The sequence below is a fragment of the Drosophila ananassae genome, chromosome 3L (assembly GCF_017639315.1).
Source record: "Drosophila ananassae strain 14024-0371.13 chromosome 3L, ASM1763931v2, whole genome shotgun sequence".
Lineage (NCBI taxonomy): Eukaryota > Metazoa > Arthropoda > Insecta > Diptera > Drosophilidae > Drosophila > Drosophila ananassae.
Window position 1 is genome coordinate 21,672,861 of NC_057929.1, and position 27,550 is coordinate 21,700,410.

General features: G+C 42.4%; 1 protein-coding gene across 1 annotated transcript; it reads left to right on the forward strand.

The window, feature by feature from the left end:
- Window positions 1–10,786: 10,786 nt before the first annotated feature.
- On the forward strand, window positions 10,787–12,220 carry LOC123257241. The gene is made up of 2 exons (XM_044715495.1): window positions 10,787–10,843; window positions 11,717–12,220. Exons 1-2 carry the CDS (start codon window positions 10,787–10,789, stop codon window positions 12,218–12,220), a joined length of 561 nt encoding a protein of 186 aa, XP_044571430.1.
- Window positions 12,221–27,550: the final 15,330 nt, after the last annotated feature.

Consider the following 27,550-nt stretch of genomic DNA (forward strand, 5'->3'; position numbering starts at 1 on the left):
TGACGGCCAGGGAAATGTTGCACTGTGTTTGGTGGGATTGAAAGGAAATTATACACTGCCACATTCCTCAGTCATACAAAAAAGTCTCATCGTCAAATCCCCAAACCCAAGAAAAATATAACTGAAATAAACTCCTGCCGTCCCATATCACCATGTAATATATAAAATTATACCCTGGTAATGTAACCACAAAACGACAAATTTGATGAATAGAAAAATATATATGAAAGTTTCGCTCATTCTACCCCTAGTTAATGGCATCCTACAAGATTCCTCAATATCTGTGGTTCTGTTCTATAGCCAATACCCACTTGCGATTTAAATGAAATCTAATTCACTGCATATGCTGATGATGTCCTTCTAATGCTCAAATTTCATAAAATGAAAAATTCAAATATAGACTTGACCCAACTCTTCAGAGCAATAGAAGATTGTGGAAAATACTCGCGCGCAACCGTTTGTCCGGATACAACTTTAATAGCCAATGAACATCACTCAAAATACGTGGACCATTACTTAATAAATATAACTGAAACTCCCAAGACTCTCCTACAACAATCTCATTAAACCAAAAACAAGTAAAAACAAGAAAGGAAAGCTAACTTCGGGCGGAGCCGAAGGGATATACCCTTGCAGTTAAGGATGTGCCATTTCCGATCGTTCAGTCATATGGCGGCTATAGGATGTTGTCGGCCGATCCTGATGAAATTTGGCAGAATAAGATCGCCCAAAATGGAGTCCGTAGAAAGTCCCATCATTCTAGCTTAAAAGGCACCAAAGTTATGCCAATTCAGATCTTTCAGTTATATGGCAGCTACAGGATACAGCCGTTCTGACTTGTATACTACCTGCAAACAAAAGAAGGATGTGTGCAAAGTTTCAACTCGATAGCTCTAAAACTGAAAGAATAGTTTGCGTAGAAACAAACAGAAAGACAGACAGACAGAAGGATAGACGGACATGCTCATATCGACTCAGGAGGTGATCCTGATCAAGAATATATATACTTTATAGGGTCGGAGATGTCTCCTTCACTGCGTTGCACACTTTTGACCAAAATTATAATATCCTATGGAAGTGAATAAAATTGAACATCAATACCTTAGCATAACTTAAAAACATATCCAGATTAATTGCCAAATTCCTACACACTTAAAAAAAAACTACTACTTTCTCCGAAATTTTGCGTAAACTTTTTGCCAAAACTAAGAACAAATATAAAAGCCCCACAATTGATTACCCGGACGTGTCCGAACAAAACGCTATCACAACCTTCGCCATCACCTCCGAAACAGACAAACTACGCAGCGGTTTCATATCCACTTTCACATCCATTATAACAACAGATATTGCCGGTCTCCTTAAAGAAACTAAAGTCCCCACACAAAACACCCAAAATTAAACCTTTATGGATCCAAGACACACTAACTAGCAGATAAAACTGTAAAGATAGCTTCAGAGCTCTTATTAATATATACACCGAATATAAACGAAAAAGATATAAACAATATCCTAAAAAAAGCACGCCTCGGAAACATCAGCAAAATATCAATAACCATCTCTGTGCGCTCGATACACAGTTTGGTAGTCTTCAACTACTCAATGAGTTTCCAAAGCGCAAGAAATTCTCTTTTAGTGATATGCTCGGAAAAATTCGGCTTCCGAATATCTCAAAATAAATGGGCAATTGTCTGATATGTCCTCTGTGGCATCGCTTCAAATGATACCATCAGACCCAATAATTCAAACACCCTTAAGAGTCACCGAACAGGGTAATCAACCGTCCGGACCTTCGGTACGAACTGATGATACTTCTGAGATTGATATCTCGGCTTGCATCAAAATCAAAACAAAAGCCGACATAAAGGTGGTGGATATAAAAAAATTTTAATATTCATATACCAGGCACACACCATCTTGCAGATGTCCAAGAGATTTGTTCCGCCAGCTTTTGGCCAGAGAACATTTTCGTCCAAGACCATCAGCCAAGTACGGTGAGGAAAAAAATTACCAAACCTGTGGGAGTAAAACTCCCACATCCACCTCATCTTTCTCAGCCTCAAAAAACTAATGTCTTCACTAACACTTACCTATCAGAATACTAGAAGGTTACGTAGTAAACTTTCCAATCAGAATTCTAATAGTTCTTCCTTTGCATCTCACATTATAGTCTTTACAGAAACTTGGTTAAAGCCGGAGATCTTAAGCTCCAAAAGTTTTCAAAGTAGATACACCACTATTAGATGTGATAGAACTCTGCGAAGGGGTGGAGGAATGTTAATTTCTGTAGACTCCAAATTCTACAAAGCGCAAGCATGTACCTTTTCCTCCTCTGCTTATATTTGAAAACTCATATGCGAACACTGATCAGGCAATGGCCGAACTCTTTGCACAGTTTTTTTCAAACTACGTATTCACCTAGCAGAAGTTCAGCTCAGCCTTACACTTATAATATCCAATCAGCCAATCTTGTATTTCGCCCATCTTTTGATCAAAGTGGTGTGTTATCGGATCTTCTTAAGGTCAGGCCCGTGTATTCACCAGGCCCTGATGGAGTATAAGGCTGTGTTCTGAAGAACTGCGCCGAGGCTCTGTGCGAACCGCTCGTTAAACTCTTTAATCTATCGCTGGAAACTTCGATCTTTCCCCTTATATGGAAGGAATCCTTCATTATTCCGCTGCATAAAAAAGGGAAAAAATCCGACGCTGCAAATTATAGATGCATCTCTAAATTGTCAGCAATTCCAAAGCTTTTTGAAAAACTTATCACTCCACATTTGCAACACCAATGTAGTTCAATTATAACTCCGAGCCACCACTACCAACTTATTGGAGCTAACATCTTTTATCACGGATGGCTTCCGGAATGGCTAACAAACAGACGTCATTTACACTGACTTCAGTAAAGCATTTGACTCTGTTAACCATTCCCTTCTTATAAGTAAACTCAATCTTTTGGGATTCCCAACTGATCTTCTTATCTGGATTTCGAGCTACTTATCTGGGAGAACCCAACGTGTTTTCTTTAAAGATCGCCTCGCCTTTAGTCCGCGCCACATCTGGGGTGCCCCAAGGAAACCATCTTGGACCCGTACTTTTTACACTGTTTATTAACGACTTGCCCCTTGCCTTTATTAATTTACTTGTACTTATGTACGCTGATGACGTTAAGCTATGCCTTCAGTATAAATTCACTAGCGCCCAGTCTAGACTTCAATCCGATTTGGATAAACTTCAAAATTGGTGTTGAGCAAATAACCTAAAGCCTAATGGATCGAAATGTAAACTCATGTCTTTTCTATCTAGTCCTCACCAGGCTGTGTACTTTCACTATGGGAACGCCTTAAAAAGATTAACTCAGGTTAACGATCTAGGTGTCCTATTGGATTTGAGACTTAAATTTACCGACCATATATCTACCATGGTTAATAAAGCTATGGGTGTGCTTGGTTTTATTAAAAGATGGTCAAAAGAATTTAATGACCCGTACATAACTAAAACGTTATATACATCATTGGTCCGTCCGAGTCTTGAGTATGGATCGTGTGTCTGGAGTCCTCAATATGGAGTACACCAAGATCACATTGAATCTGTACAAAAAAACTTCCTTACTTTCGCTCTAGGGGACTTAATTGGGATGCAAATCTTTACCTCCCCTCTTATCGTAGTAGACTTTTACTAATCAACTTACCATCATTAACAAACCGTAGAACGATGCTGGGTGTCATGTTTCTATATACTCTTATTTGTGGAAATATAGACAGCCAGCATTTACTAACACGCGTAAATTTTAACGCTCCTAGTAGAAGGACTAGAAACTTTCGTCCTCTACTCCTCAGCCATTGTAGTTCGACATATGCCCAACACGGTCTGTTCAGGGTAATATGTTCGGACTACAATGGTCTCTTCCAAATCTTGCTACTTTGCTCTACTAACAATCTTAAATCGGTTAAACCGCCTTATCTGTGCAACCTTCTTCCTCGTGATATTTTTCTCCTATTCTTCGCTAAACTATCTCGGATCTATTCCCGCGATTCGAGTCGTACATTTCGCGGCAGCGTCCCTCGGTCGGTTGGACGGAAGGTGGGCTGTACGTATGCAGTGGGACCCGCGCAAAAAAAAAAATTGCAGTAACTGGGCGGGAGTCCTCAGCTCTACTGAAGGTATTACATAAGGATATAATCCTTGCCTTGGTTGTGATTGCTAATTCTTCCAACTCGGCTCCAAATCATCCATTTCGTCTAATTGCTCGATCTGGTCTTGCAACTCATTTTCTTAGAAATTGTCTCATCTAAAACCTGAAGCCTGCATCCTAGCTCGGTCTTTTCTAGAGAAAGTGATCAAGCTTCCAAACGTTCCTCTACCGGCGAATGCTTTTTACTTTAAAATTTAATCTTCTTTTTAAGTCATGAAGGGTCGTGGAGTTAATTTTGGGTTTATTACTTTCCATTCTATAAAATTATTTCTTTTCCAAAAAAGAAGCGACTTCGATGCAATTATTTAAAAAATAATTTAAATTTTAGAAAATAAATCAAATTAAATAAATATTAATTTTAATTTCGGTACAAAATAAACGAAAACAATAATAATTAATTAATTTAATAAATTACTTTTATTTAAAATAAAATTTTTATTTTAAAGTAATTCTGTGTGTCGGTCAAGCAGCCGCCGGAAAGAAGTTTGGCTGGCAATAATTTATTGAGTTCGTGACGTCACTTTCTTTTATATTTATGTTCGCGTCGCCCGCTCTCGTGCATTCGATCGGCCACCTGCATCTGCCGTCATGCACTAGCGTTTTCCTTGCTCTCCCGGGCTCTCTCGATCGCTCCGCAGTATCAAGCGTTGAGCCGCGCTCCCGCGTCTTGTTTCTAATTCGGTCTTCACCCTGTCGCAGTCGCATCTATACATATATTACTTTGTATAAAGCCAAAACATTGTATGAAATTGAACTGTGCTTGTTTTTACTAAAGCCAATATTTAGAACATTGAATATAGCTTTAGTAAAAACAAGCACAGTTCAATTTCATACAATGTTTTCACTCGCGATCGAACACTTGCCGAGTGCAGACGTGCGTACTTACCTGTTCTAAAGTCTCTGACTACAACAATACATTTACAAAACATTTCTAATTCTAATCAGCGGTGCGTTGCTGCTATTGGTCAATAAAATCGCGCGACCCGTGCATACAAGTAATTAACTGTTCTGTTGCGCATGCGCAAAAACAAGTGGCTTTTCACAGAGCACCTTCTGGTGTCTCACCACTGGGTGAGATGTATGATGAAAGCGTGGCATGTGCCAGAGACACTAGCCCCGTGTCATGGCAAGTAGTTTCATCGAAACGTAAAGGAAGAAGTCCATCGATTAATGAAAGAAGAAAAATGGCAAGACAACTTAGAAGTCGCTCTTCAACGATCTCGATAACTGACAGTGACGATTTCGTATCTGAACCTACTCGCTCAAAAGCCAAGCTATCACTGGCCGGGAAGAAGGTCTCCACACAAATAAATGCTTCCAACAGTTTTGCTATGTTGGCTACTCAGGAAATAGACATGGACCAAGCTACCTCTTCATCAAACCAAGCACCAGTCGTTCCGCCTATATCCAAGCCGCCGCCAATATTTATTCCAGCTGTTGCCAACATATCAGATATGCTAAAGAGTTTAACCGATCTAGTCAGTAGCGATGGCTTTATCTACAAAGCTGGCCGGGACGGTCAAGTCCGAATAATGGCTAGTAGCGAAGATAATTACAGAAGCATAGTCAGAATGCTAACGCTAAAAAATGCAGAGTTTCACACTTATCAGCTCAAGCAAGAAAGAGCATATAGAGCAGTCATACGAAATCTCCATCACAGCACACCACTTGATCACATCAAAGACGCCCTGCGTAAAATTGGCCACTCTGTCCGCCACATAACCAACGCCAAGAATCGTATCACCAAGGCCCCGATTGCTATGTTCTTCATTGATCTGGAGCCAGCCACGAACAACAAATCTATATTTGAGGTCAAAAGACTGTGCAACGCAATTGTCAGCATCGAGCCCCCCAAGAAGTTCAACGACCTCATACAATGCCATAGGTGTCAGGAGTTTGGCCACACCCAAAGCTATTGCCGCAAGTCGTACCGCTGCGTCAAATGCGGTAGCAACCACAAAACCTCTGACTGCACCAAACCTCGCGAAGATCCAGCTAAATGCGTCCACTGCGGAGACAGCCATACCGCCTCCTATAGAGGTTGCAGGATTTACAAAGCTGCGGTACAAATGCGGGATCAGGGAAAACCTAGGCAAACAGTTGGTAATCTCCAAGCTCGGCCTGCTCCTTCAGGCATGACATACACAAACCCTTACCCACAAACCAATAATGAAACCCTCAGCTACGCTAATGTTGCAGGAGGGCATGCAAACAAACCAAAGCATTCGTCTGGTGAGTCAGATCAGTCATTAGTTGCCCAAATCCAGTCAATGATGCAACTTATGCAAGCACAATTCGCGCAGATGACGCAAATGATGAGCGCCATTATAGCTTCACTATGCAAATAGGTATCAAGCTGGTACTCTGGAATGCTAACGGCCTATGTAAGAGTAGGCCCGAAGTTGAAATGTACATCAAAAGAAACAACGTTGACATATTATTAGTCTCAGAAACTCACTTCACTGACAGATCCTACTTTAAAATCAAAGGCTACAACACAATTCACGCCAACCATCCCAGTGGCAACGCAAGAGGTGGCGCAGCAATTGTTATTAAATCGAACATCAAATACTCAGAGCGTGCCCCTATCCTTGAGCATTGGTTTCAAGCAGCAGTGTTGTCGATCGATACTCCAACTGGAAGTCTGATACTGGCAGCAGCTTATGCACCACCAAGGCACAAAATAACGACAGACATGTTTACTCAAATTTTCACACAAATGGGACGCAGGTTCATAATTGGAGGGGATTTTAACGCAAAAAACACATGGTGGGGTTCTAGATTATGTAATCCGAAAGGTAACGCACTACTGTCCTGCATTCATTCAATGCACCTCACCCCTCTTTCGTCTGGAAGTCCCACCTACTGGCCAACGGACCCAAATAAAGTGCCTGATGTTTTAGATTTTGCAGTTACTTGCGGGGTGAACAGAAATTTAATACATATCGAGAATGACTTTGACCTGCTATCCGATCACTGCGCTGTCCTACTGAAATTGAACTTACCCATAATGAACCAGAAACGAACAACTAGGCTGATAAGGAATAGCTCGAACGTTGAATTATTCAAAACAACCTTAGAGGAGAGGCTGAATCCCAACATTGTGCTAAACTCGGGTGAAGACATTGAGGAAGCTGTGGAAACACTCACGCGCAGCATCCATGACGCAGCAAATCTCTGCACTGCTCCGAATCCCACTAGCACAGTGCACCCACAGAGACAGAGAGGAGACAGACACCTGCACTCTGCACAAATCACAGAGCAGCTAAGAATAAAACGTCGTCTACGAAGAGTTTGGCAGCTAAGTCGAAATCCACTTGACAAGACTGCTTTTAACCGTGCAAGTAAAGACTTAAATACCCTCCTGTATGAACTGCGCAATGAAGCCCTAGCCGAATACCTTCGACACGCTGAGCCTAACTCGTTGGAGCACAATCTCTGGAACAACACCAAATACCTCAAGAGACCTACCAAACGGATTCCAGCCATTATAAGTTCAACCGGCTCTTGGTCTCGCTCCAACGAGGAAAAAGCGGAGACTTTTGCTCTACATCTGCAAAGAACATTCACGTCGTTTAACTTATGCTCAGCCACGGACGCCGCCAATACACAAACATTCATAGAGTCGCCCTGTCAAATGGATCTACCGATTCGAACAATTCATGAAGATGAAGTAAAATGCATAGTGTCAAGCTTGAAAGCAGCCAAAAGTCCTGGATACGATGCTATCGATGCAACAACAATAAAATGTCTACCTCCACGTGCAATTGCCTTTCTTACGGTCATCTACAATGGTATCATTAGGCTCCATCACTTCCCCTCACAATGGAAGTGTGCGGAGATCATAATGATACCAAAACCCGGGAAGCCCGAACAGGATCCTGCCTCCTACCGTCCCATCAGCTTACTAGCAATACTGTCCAAAGTATTCGAACGAATATTTTTGGCCAGGCTATTGCCGGTGCTGGAAGACGGCAACTTAATCCCAGAGCACCAATTTGGATTTAGGAGTCAACATGGAACCCCAGAGCAATGCCACAGAGTCTCACAAACGATTTTGAATTCATTTGAAGACAGGAAGTACTGTTCTGCCGCGTTTCTAGACGTAAAACAGGCGTTTGATCGTGTCTGGCACTTAGGCTTGCTTTATAAGCTCAAGTCCATGCTACCAGCTCCATTCTTTCTGCTGCTCAAATCCTATTTACATAGGCGCCTATTCTTTGTTAGAAGCGAATGGGCTGAGTCCGAAATCTTCGAAGTAAAAGCAGGTGTACCCCAGGGAAGTGTGCTAGGCCCCATTTTGTACACCCTTTTCACTGCAGACATTCCTGTGCTTGCAAGAGATGATCTCGTTGTTGCAACCTATGCCGACGACACAGCATTTCTAGCCACCTCAACAGACCACGTAGAAGCATCAGCAATCCTGCAACAACAACTCTCAAAACTGGAACCATGGCTACTAAGATGGAATATCGTCGTCAATGAAAGCAAGTCAGCGCACATAACATTCGCAACCCGCCCTAAATGCTGCCCGGAGGTCAAGCTGAATGGCACCACACTGCCTGTAGTCAATAAAGTTAAATATCTTGGCCTAACACTTGACAGAAGACTAACCTGGGCAGAACACATAAAAAACAAAAAAAAACAGCTCAGTCTGAAACTTCGGCAAATGAAGTGGCTGCTGGGTTACAGATCTCAACTGAGCCTTAGAAACAAGGTCCTGCTGTATAAAGTGTTACTTAAGCCCATATGGACGTACGGGATTCAGCTTTGGGGTACAGCCTCAACTTCTAATATCGATGTATTGCAACGCTTTCAAAGCATAACTCTGCGAAGGCTAGCTAAAGCACCATACTACGTAAGAAACCAGGTCATCCACAAGGACCTTGAGGTTCCAAGTGTAACCGAAGAAGTCAAAAGGTACGCTTTGAAGTATCAGGAGAGACTGGATAGACACTGCAACCCGCTGGCCGTTAACCTGCTTGACAACAGCCAACATCGCCGACGACTGAAAAGGCACCACCCCCTTGATCTTCCATTTAGGCCACCCAAGGAGTGGTAGTAAACATTTCCTCCTAAACATCCCCTACATGTTAAAAAATGAAAAATTTTCTGTCATCCCCTTTGCCATAGAATTTACTTATTATCTTTAGATAGATAGATTGTAAATAAAATAAAGAGAAAAAAAAAAAAAAAAAAAAAAAAAAAATACAATGTTTTGGCTTTATACAAAGTAACATTGCCAAAACATTGTATGAAATTGAACTGTGCTTGTTTTTACTAAAGCTATATTCAATGTTCTAAATATTGGCTTTAGTAAAAACAAGCACAGTTCAATTTCATACAATGTTTTGGCTTTATACAAAGTAATATATGTATAGATGCGACTGCGAATACTTAGAACATTGAATATAGCTTTAGTAAAAACAAGCACAGTTCAATTTCATACAATGTTTTGGCTTTATACAAAGTAATATATGTATAGATCACAGTGTAGCGAGCACATGTAGCGAGCATGTAGCGAGCACAGTTCAATTTCATACAATGTTTTGGCTTTATACAAAGTAATATATGTATAGATGCGACTGCGAAATATTTAGAACATTGAATATAGCTCCCGAAAACGCTCAGTAACTGAACATTTGGTGAACCCCGACGTAATTGTTCATATGAAAATAAGTTGTTAAATTATTTTTCGTTGAAAATTTAAGCTGCGCGGCTTTAAACATATAAACATAAACAAATTAAAAAAACATTATTCGGTTTGTGATTTGTGCGCGAAATATTAGCATCTGTTGACATACATACATAGGCTGTTTGCAGAGTGCTACAATCGCTCATACATATATTACCCCGTTACATAGAAGTGGGACAGTGGGTCGTGAGCTGACAATAAATAAACAAAATAAAATACATTTTTTGGTGCGGAAATGAGTCCGTTTTTCGATTGTGCCTCTCCGGGAAGGAAAGTATTCCTGAGCCAAAGTGCAGCTGTCCTTTTTGAGGATCTTCAAGGATTGTTGTTGATGTTAAATGTGCGGCTCAGCGAATTGGAGGGAATCGTTGCGGATTTCAAGACGAGATGGATGTTGCAGAACTCAGGAGCAAGCTGCGCGTCAACTTCAACGATGCGGCGAGGGAAGCACGCTTCAACCTGGATCAGGAGATTATGAGGCGCTCCAGTTTGTTGCCGGCGAGTTCGACGCTGCGTTGCGTTGATTCTTCTGATGCGTTGATTCTTCTGCCACTTCCCACTTTTAGTGGAGGTTATGCGGAGTGGCTTGAATCTGGGTCACTGTTCTCGACTATGGTGGACACAAACCCATTCATCAGTCGGGTCGAGAAGCTTCAACGGTTGCGGTCCTGCCTTCGTGAATCTGCCTTGGAGACTGTTCGATCGTTGGAGCTCACAGACAAAAATTATGACGTCGCATTGGAGCTGCTAAACAAAAGGTTTAGTAATCGCAGGCTCATTTTTCAAGCTCAAGTTAATGAGATAATGAATCTGAGGGCCGTGGAATCCGCATCGGCGACGAGGCTTCGCGAGCTTTCGGACAAAAATTTAATTCGCATATGCGAGTCCTGGCAAGCATGGGCACGACTAAGCAGATTGCCAGCTGCATCATTATCCAAGTGCTGTTGCAGAAGGTTGATGATGCCACGCAGTGTAAGTGGAAGGAAATGCAAGCCGACTCGGATTCCTTGGATTCCATTCCAACGTTGGAGTCCATCGCCAGTTTTCTTGAACAAAGATGCCGGACTTTGGAGAGCATGGATTTGCCGACGACATCACATGCACCAAACATGCCGTTCGTGTGAACGCAGGCATCATAATCTGCTGCATTTTGCAGCAGATGGCAATTCGCCAGCTCAAGACCAAAACCGCTCTCCTGCGGTTCCCACATTTAGCGACGCTGTTTCTGGTTCAGCGTCCGCCGCCGTCAATTCTCTCGTCGCTAAGGATCGGTTTGGTGATGTGGTGTTGCTAGCCACTGCCAATATTCTGGTTTGGAACTGCTCCGGAGATCTACTGCTCTGCCGAGCGCTTCTCGATTCTAGCTCGCATGTGCACCGGTGACTGTATCCGGTATAGGAGGCGCAGGGTTCTCTACAGATGGGTTTTCTGTGCAAGTCATCTTGCAATCCCAATGCTCTGTCTACTCTGCGTAATTAACCGCGATCGTAGCCTCCAACATCACGGACCTTCAGCCCAATTTTGCATTGGACGTCAGCTCTTGGAAAATTCCCGACAATGTAGAGCTAGCGGATCCTCATTTTCAACAGCCTCAGCTAGTTGATTTGCTAATTGGAGCTGGATTATATTACGAGCTTCTTTGTGTCGGGAAAATTCATTGGTCGCCTGGTTTTCCCTCAATCCAAAAAACTCGGCACGGTTGGGTTGTTTGTGGAGGCGGAGGTCCTGACAATGGCAAGGTTCTCATGGCTGCTGAGCGGTCGGGACTGATCTGCCCAAAGGGGCCTTTAGATGAGTGACTCGATATACTTCTTCGACAGTTCTAGGAAGTGGAAACCTGCACCGATCCGATAGTGAAGGCGTCAAAGGAAGAACTGAATTGCAAGAGTCACTTTGTTAAAAACTTCGTGCGGTTAGAAGATGGTGCCTATACAGTCAGGTTACCAATTAAACACAACTCCGGTTTATTGGGTGATTCGTACTCACAGGCTCTACGTCGCTTCCAGTCGTTGGAGAGAAAATTGTCTCATCAGCCCGAACTGCGCAATCAGTATTCGGCCTTCATAAAGGAGTATCTTAATCTAGGTCATATGTCCCTGGTTCCGCCGAAGTTGCATCGAGATTGCAAATATTTTCTGCCACATCACTGTGTGCTAAAAAAGGACAGCACTACGACGAAACTTAGAGTGGTGTTCGACGGTTCCTCTGTTACCACCTCCGGTTATGCTTTAAATGACATATTAATGGCTGGGCCGGGCATCCAACCTAAGCTTTTTCACATCCTGCTAAGGTTTCGTTCGCATCCGGTAGCGCTGACTGGCGACATTTGACAGTTGTGTGAGGATGGCGTCGTCTGACAGCTTCTTGCAGTGCATTCTGTGGCGAGATTCCCCTCTGGAGGAGCTACAAACATATAAGTTGGACACTGTTACATATGGAACAAAGCCTGCGTCCTATCTATCCGTGCGATGCACCAATTGTCTAAGGACGAGTTGGAAGACTTTCCAGTGGGATCCGAAATCTTGCTTGCATCAATTTTTACGTTGATGATCTCATTTCTGGTGGCAGCTCCAAGGAGGAGGTTGTTGGCATTTTAGGGCAGATTTCAGCGCTTTTGTCCAAGGGCGAATTTCAGCTGCAGAAATGGTGCTCCAATATCCCTAGCGTGTTGGACGGCGTGCCTAAAGAGGATCGGGAGTCTTATCTAAATTTTGATGACGGCAGCAACTTCACGAAAACGTTAGGATTGGCTTGGGAGCCTTCCACAGATCAGCTGCTCCTTTCGTTTTCTTCTCTTCAGTCCACTTCGAAGCCGTCTCGTGAATGTGAATTACGGGTTTTAAAAAGGAAAAAAATATTCTTCTTTCTTTCCCCAAACAAAATTCTTTCCCCAAAACAAAAACAAAAAAAGGAAAAATGAATAGAAAAAGGTGTAAAAGTGTAAAAATCTTTCCCAAAATAAAAGAAAAGGAAAAGTGGATAGGAAAATAATAAAAGTGAAGTAATACAGATTTTTTGTTTTTTTTTTCTTTCAAAAAAAAAAAAATAATAAAAAAAAAATGAAAAAATATGTAGAGAAAAGTGTAAAAGTGCAATAAGTAAAGTAACGTAAAGTTTTCTCAAAGTAAAACAAAAAAAGAGAGGAAAAAGGTTAGGAAAAGTATAAGTAGTGAAAACGTAGTTTCCTCAAAATGAAAAAAATATAAAAAAATAAATAAAAAAATGAAAAAATAGATAGAGAAAGGTGAAAATATAAAAGCAAAGTAGTAAAGTTTTCTCAAAATAAAAAAAAAATAAAAGAATAAAAAAATTAAAATTGTTAGAGGAATTTTAGAGAGATAGAGTATTTTTCTCAAAATATAAAAAAAAGGAAATAGAAAAAATGCAACAAAATATGCGAAAATATGCAACAAAGCAGCACCCGTAATACACGTTCACTTTACACCCTGTTACAATTAAATAATATTGAATTCTGTTATTCCACATATTTAAAAAATTTTCTTTTTTCTCATCATCAGAATAATTCAAAGAAGACCAACACGAACACTAAAATATTGATACACTTATGCTTATAAAGGGTGAGTAAAGCGCTTCTCCCTTTCTCCTCAAGTCAAATAAAGATTGAAAATTCTCTTTAATTATAACCATAATCATTAAAATTACAAATACTAAACTATATTGCAAGAATTTAAAGAATTGAATTACTTACATACCAATTATTTTTATAAGACTTTACACGTCATTCTCTTGTGGCCCCTTAACACAATTTCTATAATATTTTTTCCGAACAAAATATTTTTCCCTCCCTCTTAAAATGGAAGAAATCAAATCTACCCTTCAAAAATTCGACGAGAGCCTTAAGACCCTATTAGACCAGGTTATAGGAGTAAAGGAAGATATTAAGAAAGTCGGGACAAGGATAGCCACGCTGGAACAAGAACACGAAAAACGTAACCCTGCGGTAACCCAACCCGCTCCTTTGGTCCGTCCGCGCACCGAATACGAATTAAAAAAAACGTCCACTCTGCCAGATTGTGTGAAGGAACTTCAGACTTTGGAGGTGGAGCCCGGGAAATTTGTGTCCTGGGTTAACAGGGCTCAAGCCATTGTTAATGACTACGAGATCATTATAGGCAAGCCCTTGTATAGGACCATCATTCTCTACATTAGGCAGAAAATAAGAGGCGACGCCGATTTGGTGCTTTCTTCTTACAATGTAGAAGATGATTGGTCGGAAATTAAGCGGGTTCTCTCGCTTCACTACGCCGACAAGCGACACGTCCGAACCCTTGAATATCAACTGAGCCAATTGACCCAAGCAGGTAGAACTCTGGAACAATTCTATAATGAGGTCAATAATAATTTTCCTTGATTTTAAATAAATTAAAACAATGAGAGCATGCGCCTAACGAGGCCAGCGCCCTAATTGAGATGTATAGGGACAAGGCGCTGGATGTTTTCGTACGGGGGCTCAACGGCGATGCCTCTAAGTTACTCATTATTCGGGGCCCAAAAAATTTGCCTGAGGCATATTCCTTTTGCCTAGAGCTGCAGAATGTATCGGTCAGGGGAAATGCACGTGTGGAACACGCGAATAGGCTCGCCCCATTTCTTCAACCCCGTTACCCGACAAGCGCATCGCGCTATGCGCCTCCAATAGAATCCCCACGGTATTCGTCTTCATTCCAACCACCAATAAGGGCACCGGCGGGCATGAACTTTAACGATAGTTCATCCGGTAACTCGCGAGGTTTTAATAGTTTCCAAGGGCCACGACCAGCCATTAAGATGGAGTCAAACCGGTCTGGCCAGTCTTATCAGTCCGGCTTTGGCGTACGCCATGGAAACGATGATAGGTCCCAAAATACTTCGCCAGGTTCGAATCCCTTCAGGAAGGAACAACGATTGTACCACATGACGGCGGTTCCGTCTAGCGTGGTGACAATGCCTGAAAACGACACGCAAAATTCCGCTTGTCAGACTACTTACGAAGACGAAGCGATGAGCGCCTACGACACGAGCCCCGAGTATGATGTCCCACACCATAAGGCCGACAACGAGAACGCTAGCAATGAGGCAAATTTTATGACGTGCCATACATAGAATACAACGCGAGGAATGGCAACAAGTTAGGGTTTCTTATCGACACCGGCGCGAGTAAGAACTTGGTTAGCCAAAAACACCCCGCCGGCTCCACCCCATTTTCTACTCTCTTTTACGTTGAATCTGCTGCTGACAATGTTAGAATCACGCATTGCTTAGTAGGTCGAAATAAGTACTAGTACTCAAGACCCCATTCTTCCAATCCATGCTTTGAGAATTTTAAGCTGTATAAAATTCGAATAACGCAGAGATTGGTAAACGATCAATTCACCTCCGCGAAACACTGCTATAGGCCCTACATTACTTTACGGTGCCTAGAATGATAGTGTCGGACAACGAAAGGGGTCTCCTTTGCCCAACGGTACTAAACTACCTCCGAACATTGGAGATAGAACTATAACATGCCCCTACTTAAAAGAGCGAAACCAGACTATGGTCAATATAGGACATAATGAAAATAGGACTGAACCTAGACAATATGAGTCGGGGGAGTCGTTTTAATTTCGTCGCTAATAAGCAAATTAAAACTAAAGAAAAACAACGTTTCAGACCGGAGGAGGTCCAAGAGAATCGCGGAGTGACGATTAAAACTAGATCAGGGAAAATTTTGCATAAATCAGACTTGAGGAATTGAAGAGCGCTTTATGAACCTCTCTATTTTTTAACATACACATAAAATATTTTTCTATTTTTAACAACGCACAAAACATTTCTCCATTTTAACACACACACAAAAAACATTAAATATAGTACACAAATAATTTAAGCATGAATACACAAATATTATTCACACAAATATTATAAGCGCGAATAGTATATACACAAGCTTTTCTTTCCTTCTCGATCACGATGCTCCACGAGTCTTACAATCATCGGCGTCACATCAGCCGCGCGCATATTATGACGCACCCATCGTTCCCCTGCAACAAGGAGCAGTATAGCGGATCAATGGATTGTTTAAGCTGGTACATGTCATCGACCTATCAAGGATAATGCTACTAGTAGACGACACCAGCCGGGACGCGGCAACCCTGATGGACCAACGTGTTAGCACAATAACGAGACACTACCAGGAGCAAGCAGCGGAGGGAATAAACAGAGTGATGAGGCCATCATCACGCAGAGCTCGAGCAATAAACTGGGTTCAGCCTGGAAATGAATTGCAGGATCACCAGACGCGGAGGACTGGAATGCGATACTCAACTCGGAAAAGATGATCGGCGAAACGGCCCAAAATATACAGCTAATGTCTGGCGTTTCACGAGGCGTAACCTTTTCTTTATCTTGGAGGTTTCGCTAACAGTAGCGGTCTTCTCGATCCTGTTCATCATCTGGAGCAAGTTGACCTCCACCAAAGGAATACCAACCACGAGGGTTATAATCGAGGACCTGGAAAACCCAAAGAGGATGTCGACAACAGCTCACCAACTTTTAGAGGGGGAGAAGTTAACACCCGGCACTTTGGGCCCCCTCCTTGCTCAGCACTATTCTCCCCCTACTACGACTACGCCTCGAACTCGACCCCAGACTCTTAAACCCCAATCCACAGCATAAGCAATTCCCAATATTCAAGTGCTGTGGGTTCAAGTACATCCGGGTATGTCGCAAGAGTGCAACTATGTCACAAGTGTGCAACTATGTACGCTGACTAGAATGTTGCGAGAAAGCTGACACCCACCCTGAGTGTTACGCTGACTCTTGACTCCAGATAGCTGACACTTCACCCGCTGACACCACACACGTCGACACCGCACACGCTGACACCACACATAGAGTTGGAGTGGGAGATCGGCCGATATCGAACTGTCGATCGGAGTGTCACAACTCCGGGAAGTCAGTCTATTCTTGACCGCCGAACTACGAAGCTGAACCAACTCCAACATTCTCCATCGACTTATAAAAAATATACCCCTTCCGTTAAATAAGAACTTACAAAACCGATTGCTAATATTAAGCGACACGAATAAATTGTACTCCCAATGTTATCCAAAAATGAACCAACGACTTTTCATCAGGTGAACCATGGAAGGACACCTTAATTTATATTTCTTTGTATAAAGCCAAAATATTTTAAATAAATTGTACGAAATTGAACTGTGCTTGTTTTTACTAAAGCCAATATTTAGAACATTGAATATAGCTCCCGAAAACGGTCGGTAACTGAACACTGTGAATTATAATTTTTTTGAATTTTTTATAATAAAAAATAAATTATTATTTTTCAATCAACGAAAATATTTAATTAATTAATTTTTGTAAACTGTACTATCATATCCAAAAAATATATAAATAATTAATTAATTGATAGTCGAATAAATCTATAGTCGAGGTTCTTAGTATTTTATTATTTGTTCGCAAGTGATACCGAAAACAATATACCGATCCAAATTGTAGGGTATCGCGTCACTTGGCGTTCCGTTGAACAAAAGGCGCCAAAAATGCATATGTGTGCATACATACAGCAGCGGATAACGGAGGGAGGCGAAAACGATAAGTTCATTTGTATGTTCCAAATTATTTATGCACTAATATACAAAATAATTTTTTGGCTGCACTTTATCTATTTTATTACCTTGACAGTGACTGGGCGTCAGTGATTTTGGAATAATTTATTTATGTAATTTACGATTTTGGAATAATTTATTATAATTCGGTGTATTGAACAAAAAGAACTTAAGCCTAGCTTATCTATTGCGGCGATTTTATTTCGCTCCCGCTCCACCTTATGCTAACTTAGACTAGACTTCAATTTTTTCTCGGTTTCAGTATTTAATTATGCTACTAATCTAATCTTATTATGCTACACCGGCACCGTTGAAGATCTCCATCCGGCTTCAACCAGAAGCCTCGCCAGCTTATGAATCGCTTTCTTGAACATAGCTACAGAGCTAGTCCTCGCGACGGCGACCCTGACCCTTCCGTCCGCGCCGGCGTGTGCTTCGACGACCCTGGCGGTGATTCGGTGATCTTCTGCGACCAGGACCAGATCGCCCTTCCTGACGTCCTCCTGCTCCCGATGCCACTTCGACCGCACCTGTAGGCCCAAGACGTACTCCCGGGACCATCGCTGCCAAAACGTTTGCTTGATTGACGAGACAAGCCGCCATCGCCGCAAGCACGTTAGACACTGCTGGTCCGGGGTCTGCGGTGCTGGTGGGGCGATGAGCGGCCCTCCTGTCAACAAATGCCCGGGAGTCAACGCCTCGCCCGCGGCGGTATGAACGCAAATACGCATCCTTTTTTTGATGCGTATTGTCGCAGTTTGTCCGCCTCGTCCTCGATTCGCTGCCGCAGTGCCGCGAAGTGGCGACTCGCTCCGACGAAGTTCGTCGCGTTGTCGCAGTGCACAATCTGCGGACATCCTCGGTTCCCAACGAACCTTTGAAATGCCAATAAAAAGGAGTCAGTTGATAAATCAGATACTACTTCTTAATGAACTGCCTTGGGCGAGAAACAAACAAAAAGGGCAATGTAGGACTTGCAAGGTGGCCTACCACGAAGTTTCAATGTCGTCTCAATAGGGCCACAGAAATCCACGCCACATATGAAGAATAAGAGGAGAGCAGGGATTCGATCTAAGCATGCATGACCATACTATCTGACTGAATTTCCTGCGCGTGTATTATCCAAACACGCTGTCGCAAGAGACTCACCAGTGCTCGTGGACCCAAATGAAAATTGGAATCGTGCAAGTATCGGACATAGCTCTGGACAAATTGAGAGCGCTTCGTCATTAGGAGCATAAGCTAGTCGCCCCCCGACCCGCAACCACGAAAAAGCAAGCCCAGCCTGAGAAGCTTCATGGACAAATGGATTTAGCTTCTGTAGACTTGGACTAACAACAAACTTTTTTCGAATATTTTTAATTTCCTCTTGATACTCGTGCTCTTGAACTATCTGAACAATTCTATTAAAAGCTTCTTAATATTCGACAGGTGAATGTACAGTATCAAAGAGAACTACTAATTTTTTACACTTCTTTATAAAGCGGAACAAGTAAACGTACATTCTCAGCAGTTTTAAGTGAGAGGAAAATCCTTCTATCACTTCCAATAAATATGAAATGGAGACCATTGCGATTAATCCGACCGCATTCTTTTTTACTTCCACCTGCAACACCTCTGGTGACGGATCAAACCGGGGACTCGTTGGCCAATTCTCTTCCGGCTCCGTTAAAAACAATGGACCTGTAGACCAGATCGATTCCACCGTCTCTTTTACGTCTCCACCTCTTGACACGATATCTGCCGAATTCTGTTTAGTTGGTACATGCCGTGCTACCCTCTGACCTTTCTTGAATCTCAGCAACTCTATTTGATACGAACGTTGACAACGACGATGGATGAGAACATATCCAATGAAGACAAACTTCTGGTTCTGACCAATATATACTGCGTTCGATCGGTACTTTCATAAGAGACTTGATTTTACGGCAGAGGTCTGCGAGAAGGTGGGCGGCACATAACTCAAGATGGGGGAACGTCTTTGTCTTGAGCGGCGCTACTTTGGACTTTGCAGTCAACAACGACACTTTAATAACTTCTGCAGATTCGCAACGAATATAGACGCAGGCTCCATAGGCTCTCATCGATGCGTCAGAAAAGGCATGAATTTGAATTAGTGACTTCAGTTAGTGACTAGTGAAATCTCGGTATTGAGATATCTTCTAACAGTGACAAGGCGAGCTGAATTTTGTTCCACGCTGATTCCAAATGCAGTGAAATCGACTCATCCCAGTCTAGCTTATTAAGCCAAAGCTCCTGCAACAGGATCTTTCCTTTAATAAGGATTGGGCTTAATAAGCCAAGGGGGTCGAATAGCTTTGATGTCACCGAAAGAATGTTCCGCTTAGTCGCCCTTTGATCCATGACTGAAGTATCAATTTCAAATTTAAACACGTCATCTTTGGGAACCCAAGCGATTCCCAATGCCTTAGTCAGCTCTGAGTCCGAAAGTGTTATTGGCTTAACGGTGCTCTCGGATGCAGTAACTTCAGGCGAGTTTGAAAACCACTTACTCAATTCAAACCCAGCGTTTTAAATAACCTGAGTTACTTAAGACTAAATTGTCTTTAGCTCCTCCACGCAACCAGCACCTGTTAACATGTCGTCAGACCCAATAACTTTAGCAGCTCGAGGGAATGTATTTTTCGCGGATTCGCTCAACCTCTTCAAACACCTTATGGCCAGGAATGGGGCTGGTGCAGTGCCATATGTAACCCTGTTGAGTTTGCACAATTTCAAGGAGTCAGATGGTTCTTTTTTCCACACTATCAACTGGTTGGACCCATTGTTGGACCCACCATCAACAAATCATTCGAACATTTTTGTGTGGATGTCTTGCAGAACTCATCAAAAACGACTCGTAGTTTGGTCGTTGTACTTTGAAGCCGTAAGACACACTGGTGGGGTATTCACTGGTCGGATCTCGAGAAAATCTTTTTTCGGGCGACAAAAAACGGCGTTTGGCTATTTCGAATGAATTGCCCAAAACGCTTGGATCCGACTTAAATGGAAGTCTGACTTTGAATCGACCTGAAGGCAGTATTCTAGTAGTCTTATGATAATGTTCCTTACACAACTCCTGTTCTGGCGACAAAATCTTTTTAGAAGATTGAACTTCTTCCAATGACCACCATTTTTTCAAATTATGATATATTCGCAAATTCGGGGGATCGTTCAGTTATATGACGTGTATAGGACTCTTTAAAACTGAGAGACTAGTTTGCGTAGAAACAGTCACACAGACGGACATGCGTTTATCGAAAGCTAAACCCTCCCGTCCAATCATTTAATTTCTTGCCTTTCTGTTAAAGCCGCTCTGTAAAGGCATTCCAGGTCCCCGAGAGTAATTATGACAAAGTTTCGACTTTGCGAACCAAATAAGTCAATTGTTCAGGGGTCTCATCGACACTGTGTCATCGATTTATGGATCATTATTATCCATAGGAGATGACACTAAAATTGCAAACTATATGATTATATATTTAGTTGAGTAGAGTAGATCCAGTGACCAGACAAAAATGGGAAGAGTCACTGGATTATGAGGAATTGCCGCTGTGGTCCGATGTCGAAAAGATATAAAATCGTAGGTGCCAGCATCTATCTGCTGAAGAGACTGGCAAAACAAAACAGGAGTGAACTGGGTTTAGCAAGAAACTTAATTGAAATTCGTTGGCTTGCATTAATTGAAAATCTTGGCCAAACCAGATTGCTGTTATTGTAACGCTTAAGACCATTTTTTTGGCACAGTGCAGTCCGTTCGCTCGCCTTGCTGTAATGCAATGGTTTGAGTTTGTTAAGTCAACCTCCCTCTTATTAAATTGTCTGCGAAAAGGGTACATGGTAGCTAAGAGAAAATCGACTAGATGTCAAATCTGTGCAAGATCGCTCCATAAACTTCGACACCGGCACTGAAAATAACTTAGCGTTACCACCACCAACAGAAAATCCTCCTCCAGCGTTTACGAAAGATAGCCCTTCTACTTCACATGTTTTGCTTAAGTCGTCCCTACAACGACCCCAATGTATTTGGAATTTATGGAAGAATACGAATCCCTAGGTCCTATGTCCCCTGCAAGCGGACCATTTTTTTGGTTTTGGCTTATTTAGCCCAATCCTTGTTAAAGGAAAAATCCTGTTGCAGGAACTGTGGCTTAATAAGCCTGACGTATTTATGAGAGGCTATGGAGCCTGCGTCTATATTCATTGCAAATCTGCAGAAGGTATTAAAGTCTTGCTGCCCAAATTAGCGCCGCTCAAGACAAAGACTTTCACGTCTGGAGTTATGTGCCGCTCGCCTTCTCGCAGACCTCTGCCCGAAATCAAGCCCGAAATTATTAAAGTACCGGTCGCACGAAAATTAGTCGCATTCAGAAGTTTGTCTTCATTGGATAGATTCCCATCCATCGCGTCAAAGACAGTATAAAATAGAGTTTCTGAGATTCAAGAGTGGTCAAAGGATAGCACGTGGCGGTATGTACCAACTAAACAGAACCCGGCAGATATCGTGGAAAGAGGTGGAGACGTAAAGAAGACGGTAGAATCGATCTGGTTTACGATCTGGTTATCTGGAACGGAGCCGGAAGATAAGTGAGAACATACAAGTTCCGCTTCATAAAGAAGTGTAAAAAATCATCTTTATTTGATGACTCAAATCATTTACCCCTAGATCGAACCTGGGCCTACAGGTGCTATAGAAGTGTTAGCGGGAGCAGGAGGACATCGGGAGAGCAATCCTGGTCGCAGGCTCACGCCGGCGCGGACGGAAGGGTCAGGGTCGCCGTCGTGAGGACTAGCTCTGGAGCTGTATTTAATAGAGCATTTCACGAGCTGGCGAGGCTGGCAGTTGGTTGCAGCCGAATGGAGGCCTTCAACGGGGCCGGTGTAGAGTTAATATAAATTAATATAATAGATAGACTAATGAAAAATATAAATTGAAGTTAGGTGGAAGTATAGTATAAGTTAGCATAGGGTGAAGTGGGAGCAAAAGAAAAGCTCAGTTGCGGTCTCTTGTGAATTCCCGCTTCGCCGCAATAGATAAGCTGGGCTTAAGTTTATTGTGGAATATAGATCGAATTATAACGTGAAGCCGAGTGTAAGCATTTAGCAGTTACCCCTTTTCTTTTTTTCGTGATAATATGTGAGATAAAATAATCTCATTAAACAATCTCTTCCAAAAACTCTTCCATGATCTCTATTTCCAATCGAAGGCCATACAGTTAGTATTGAATTTCTTGTTTGTCTTTGGTTTAAAATTAAGTTGTCACTCAATAAAAGAAATAAATGAATAAATATATATTTGGTTTAGTAAGAACAGTTCTTAAAAATACATTGTGAATAATGTTCATGTGCATGCACCAAAAATTTTTGTTTCTGGTGTGAGTCCAAGGACAGGTTTTTTTTGGTGGTGGGGCTCTTGCTGCATTTGTACAGCCCACCTTCCCAAACGACTGCAAGGCGCTGACCTATATGTCAAACAAGCCCACCTTGAATTGGTAAGTAATAAAGACTTAGACCTCAGGACTTTTGGGAGATTAAAGTCACAATTAAAGGAATCGGAAAAAATATTAGAAACGGATTGAATAGCGGACAAACGTTGTCAGTATATGGGCGGTTCGGACGAAGGTAGTTTATAAGAATATAAAGATTGACCGTACAAGATTTGTATATGATTTAATTTGATGATTCAAAGGATGACTGAAAGGATATCCGTATGGTTTAATGCAAAAAATGATTTTATCTCTTCAGAAGCGAAATTGGAGTCTACAGGAAACAAAACTCCTCCTGCCCTTTGCTGAGGCCGATAACTAAAGTTGTGTATATTTTTGGAAAAACTTTGGACAATTTGAATAAAAATAATAAAAAACAAGAAAGGAAAGCAGTCCGCTAGGTGGTGTCACGCATCTTATATTATTAGATATATAGCGGATCGTATATAGTCGGCCGATCCGTATGAAATTGGAATTATTTTACTCATAGAGGAATCCATTGAATCTGTAGTCTCTAGCTTCTAACTTGAAAAACAACCAAGTTATGGCATTTCCGATCAATCAGTTATAGCTATAGGATATAGGATATATAGGTAGCTATAGGATATAATCGACTGATCCCGGCCTTTCCGACTTATTTACTGCCTGCAAATAAAAGAAGGATGTGTGCAACGTTTCAACTCGATAGCTTTAAAACTGAGAGACTAGTTTGCGTAGAAACAGACAGACGGTCAGACGGACATGCATATATTGACCCATGAAGTGATCCTGATCAAGAACATATATACTTTATAGGGTCGGAGATGTCTCCTTCACTCTCTGCAAGGGTATAATAATAACAAATAATAACAATAATATGAAATGGAATACAATGTTGTCTGCTCATTAAAATCGTGCAATAAGCCGATTTCATCGTCCCAGTTCAGCATCTGTTATTGGCTGAGCGAAAGTGGCCAAATGTGCAGGCCTTCAGCTGTTGAATGAATCTCCTAAGCGGAAAACCCCGCTACCTGAAAGCTCCAGCTCCAGAAAAGACGAAGGAAAACCGGAGAGCTTCGGCTTAGCTTCGAAGTTTTTCCAAGTACACCACTTTTTTGTTTATTATTACATGTTCTTATATTCCACTATCTACCGAGCCGCCTATTTACTGGCATCACTGACTGGTCTGTTAAACTTAGGCTGCTATACTGACTGATCTGCAATTTAAGTATTGGTGACTTAAATTTACCAGAACTCATTTGGTCAAATACTGAATTATTTTTTTTTTTACTGATCACTGATTTTTTTTACGGTCAAATACTGAATAATTTTTTTTTTTTACTGAAAATATTTCTTTTAACCTATCTTGATTTCACGGCGGGCATCCTTGACTTGTATATCTTTGACGTGATATAGATCCTCAGGATTAGAAAAGGGCAAAATTCTAGGAAGAGTAATTCCATCAGGTTCTGAGAAGAAACACAAGACGAGCAGCCGACCTAACGAATTTCTAACGTAGCTTATTTTAACGAGTGACACATCCACGGGGAAGCCGTAGTGTATGTTAAGCAATAAATAGGCTTTTATCCCATAACCAAATTTTTCCTGAACATCTTCTGCAATAAAATCTTTGCCCTGGTGACGACAGGACCTGCCAAGCCTATCGGCTGCTAAAAACGAGTAACGGAAGATGGTATAGATTTCTTGGTTGGTTTGGCGGTGGGCTTAAGGGCTTCAAAGGAAAACGGCAGAAGGTCAGAAGAAGGGTCCCAGGCTAATCCAAGAGTCTTTGGAAACGGACGGCCATCATTGAATTTTAAGTATGACTCCCTTGCACCTTCGCGCACTTCTTACAAAACCTCAGGGATGTTGGAGCACCATTTGATTAATTGAAACTGATCCATGTTCAAAAGGCTTGATGTCTAGGCTATTATCTGAACAGCTTTGGTCTTCGTTTGGGCACCAGATATAAGGTCGTCCACATAAAAATCCCGGAGGACAACACGAGAGCCATCGAAAAAAATGGTAAAAAAAAATCGCTGGCTTTATGCCATACATCACGGTGTCGAGCTAAAAACCTTCACTTCATTATGGATAGAATCTCTCCAGAGGATCCACTGCGGCAAACTATCATCTGGAGCGACTCTTACGCAGCGGTACGTCTTGCAAATGTTTACAGTCAAAACGGCTAGGTGAGACCGAATCCGAATCAGGGTATGGAAAAGCTTAGGTTGAATCATGGGACCTGACCTGATCAGGGCATCTTTGAAGGAATATACAGGAGGGGAAGCTGTCTTCCTTCAGGACGCAGGGATCCGGCGGCATCAGAGACATGTGACCCAATCGAAGTATTCCTTGACGAACGAAGAATATTGGGTCCTTAAATTTGGATGACGATTCAGCTGGCGCTCAAGTGAATAGAACCGACACAAGGGGTGTGCATAGGATTCTCCTAATAGCTGCCCGCTGAGTTTGATTCGAAGACGAACTGAATAAGCACCTGATTCAAGATAGACGTGGTGCATGGCAAATTGAGCTTCACAATCGAGCTCCTTTTTAGTAGCCTCAACAATCGGCGCAGGAAAGGCTTCCAGTTCCCACAATTGGCGGAGAAGATAATCGAGGCGATCGTCAAAAGTGTTTGCTGAGTCTGCAGGAAACATCTTACATAAAGCGGCCAAACGAGATTTCCTTGGTGGGCCAGTATTAGAAACAACCCATCCAAAACGCGGCTTCTGCACAGGGATCAGACCGTCTCCCCTAGCTGAATTTGCCCAACTGAGAGCAGATTAAAAAAACAGCCTTGCTCCAATCAGCAAATCCACGCGCTGCGCTCTGTGAAAGTTCGGATCTGCCAGAACCACGTTGGCAGGAACCTTCCAGTTGGATACATCGAGGTTCAGGCCAGGTGATGTAGGATGCCACAACTGCCTCAATGTTATACAGAATACGTGGATAGGCGAGATTTCAAATAGGCAAGATAGGCAAAAATTAACCGATGCCCATCTGATTATCTGGCAGATGCGGAGCTAAGGCCAAGTCCTCAGTCTCAAGGGTACGGTACCATTGTTCCAAGAGCCGAGCCATAGATTCCCAAGTTGGCAGGCTGTCTTCACTGCTTCAGCGAGAGAGTCTTTTAACTTTGCCTTTGTGGCAGGGTTCAGCTTTTGGTGCTCTGGATGTTCTGGATGAGGAGGACCGACGTCCGGTACTCATGAGGGCCCGCATATGACCATTGATTCGGTCGGATAACTCCCGAAGAGTTTCAAGGGATCCCGGTTCAACCACCCTTAGCTTGGGAGCAACACTCGAAGTAGACTGGTATGCCGCGGGCTTTACTTGTACCGTTTACATAGGAGCCACTCGAAGTAGATAGCCTTTTGAGAGTCCTAACTTGTGAACCGTTTTACACAGGATCACTCGAATTAGGTTAATTTTAAGTGCCGTAATTGTAACGTGCCGTAGTTGTGACTGAGTAACGAGACGATTCACTCTGATTTCGCAACTATCTTTAGTTCAGAAGAACAATTCTTATTTAAGATGCTAAATTATACATGATTAAATCTAAGAAAGGTCAATGTTATGGACGTGCTAAAACTAATGTTAATGCCAGGATCACCCACCTCTGAGTCTGCTGCCTTCTTCCCACTGATAATGCTGATTTCTGCTTCTGGCGCCATCTACTAGTGCCGGGTTAGTAAGTTGGATATTGTTTTATGCTTATCGCATATTATTACTAGGTGTGCCAATAGGTTAGTGGGTCTGATGCTTGTATATTGTGACATGATCAAATGATCAAATTACTACTAGGGGAAGTATATAGGGTAGTAGGTCTTGGCAATAGGTGCCAACATTCTCCCCCCCCCATTGAGGTACTCAATAATAGAGGTTGCTGTTTCGTTTTATGCACCTCTTTCCATATCTCCGTTGATCATGTCGTTGCTTTTCTTTCAGGTTATTGGTCCTTATTACGGTCGTATGAAATGGGCCTGTCATGAGCGGGACTCCAGCATCCTGCAGTTTAAGGACGAATATTGTCGCAGCCTCCGATTACGCAGCTCCGACCTCAACTTCTGGTACAATGGCCGCATCCTCCCTCGCCACGGTACCCCCGCCTCTCTTGGAATGGCGGACCGTGACCTCATTATCGTACAGTTTCAACCGTTTGGCCGTATTGCCCGACAGCCCCTTACTCGTCGTTCGGCTTGGAACAGTGACGACAACCTTTCTACTGATAGTGGTGCTTCCTCGATAGGTACCATTGATGGAGATGCCTCTTAAGATTACCTTGCTTGCCTTTTACTGAGGAGTCCCTGGATCGTATATTTAAAATCTCCTGTGATTTCCATCTCTTGTCAACGTGCCGGGTATTTGTTCGATCAGCTTGAATTCTTCTCAGAGGATTAACGTCGTCCTCTGGTGATGGGTTGCTGGTGATGGGTTGTCTTTCCTAGCACACCACGTGTACCCTGCCCATGCAGCTATGACGATTGCTACTCCTAACATTATTACTCTGGAGTATTGATGAGCCAGATCAATACTTGCCTGATTGGAGTATTCCAGTCTGCCTCGCTGTCCACATTTTCCT

Excerpts from the sequence above, each read along its gene's own strand:
- LOC123257241 (XM_044715495.1), top strand. The coding sequence starts at position 10,787 with ATGGGCACGACTAAGCAGATTGCCAGCTGCATCATTATCCAAGTGCTG. Across the intron at positions 10,844-11,716 it reads TCCAAGTGCTGTTGCAGAAG|GAAGTGGAAACCTGCACCGA; the intron begins GTTGATGATGCC and ends CGACAGTTCTAG.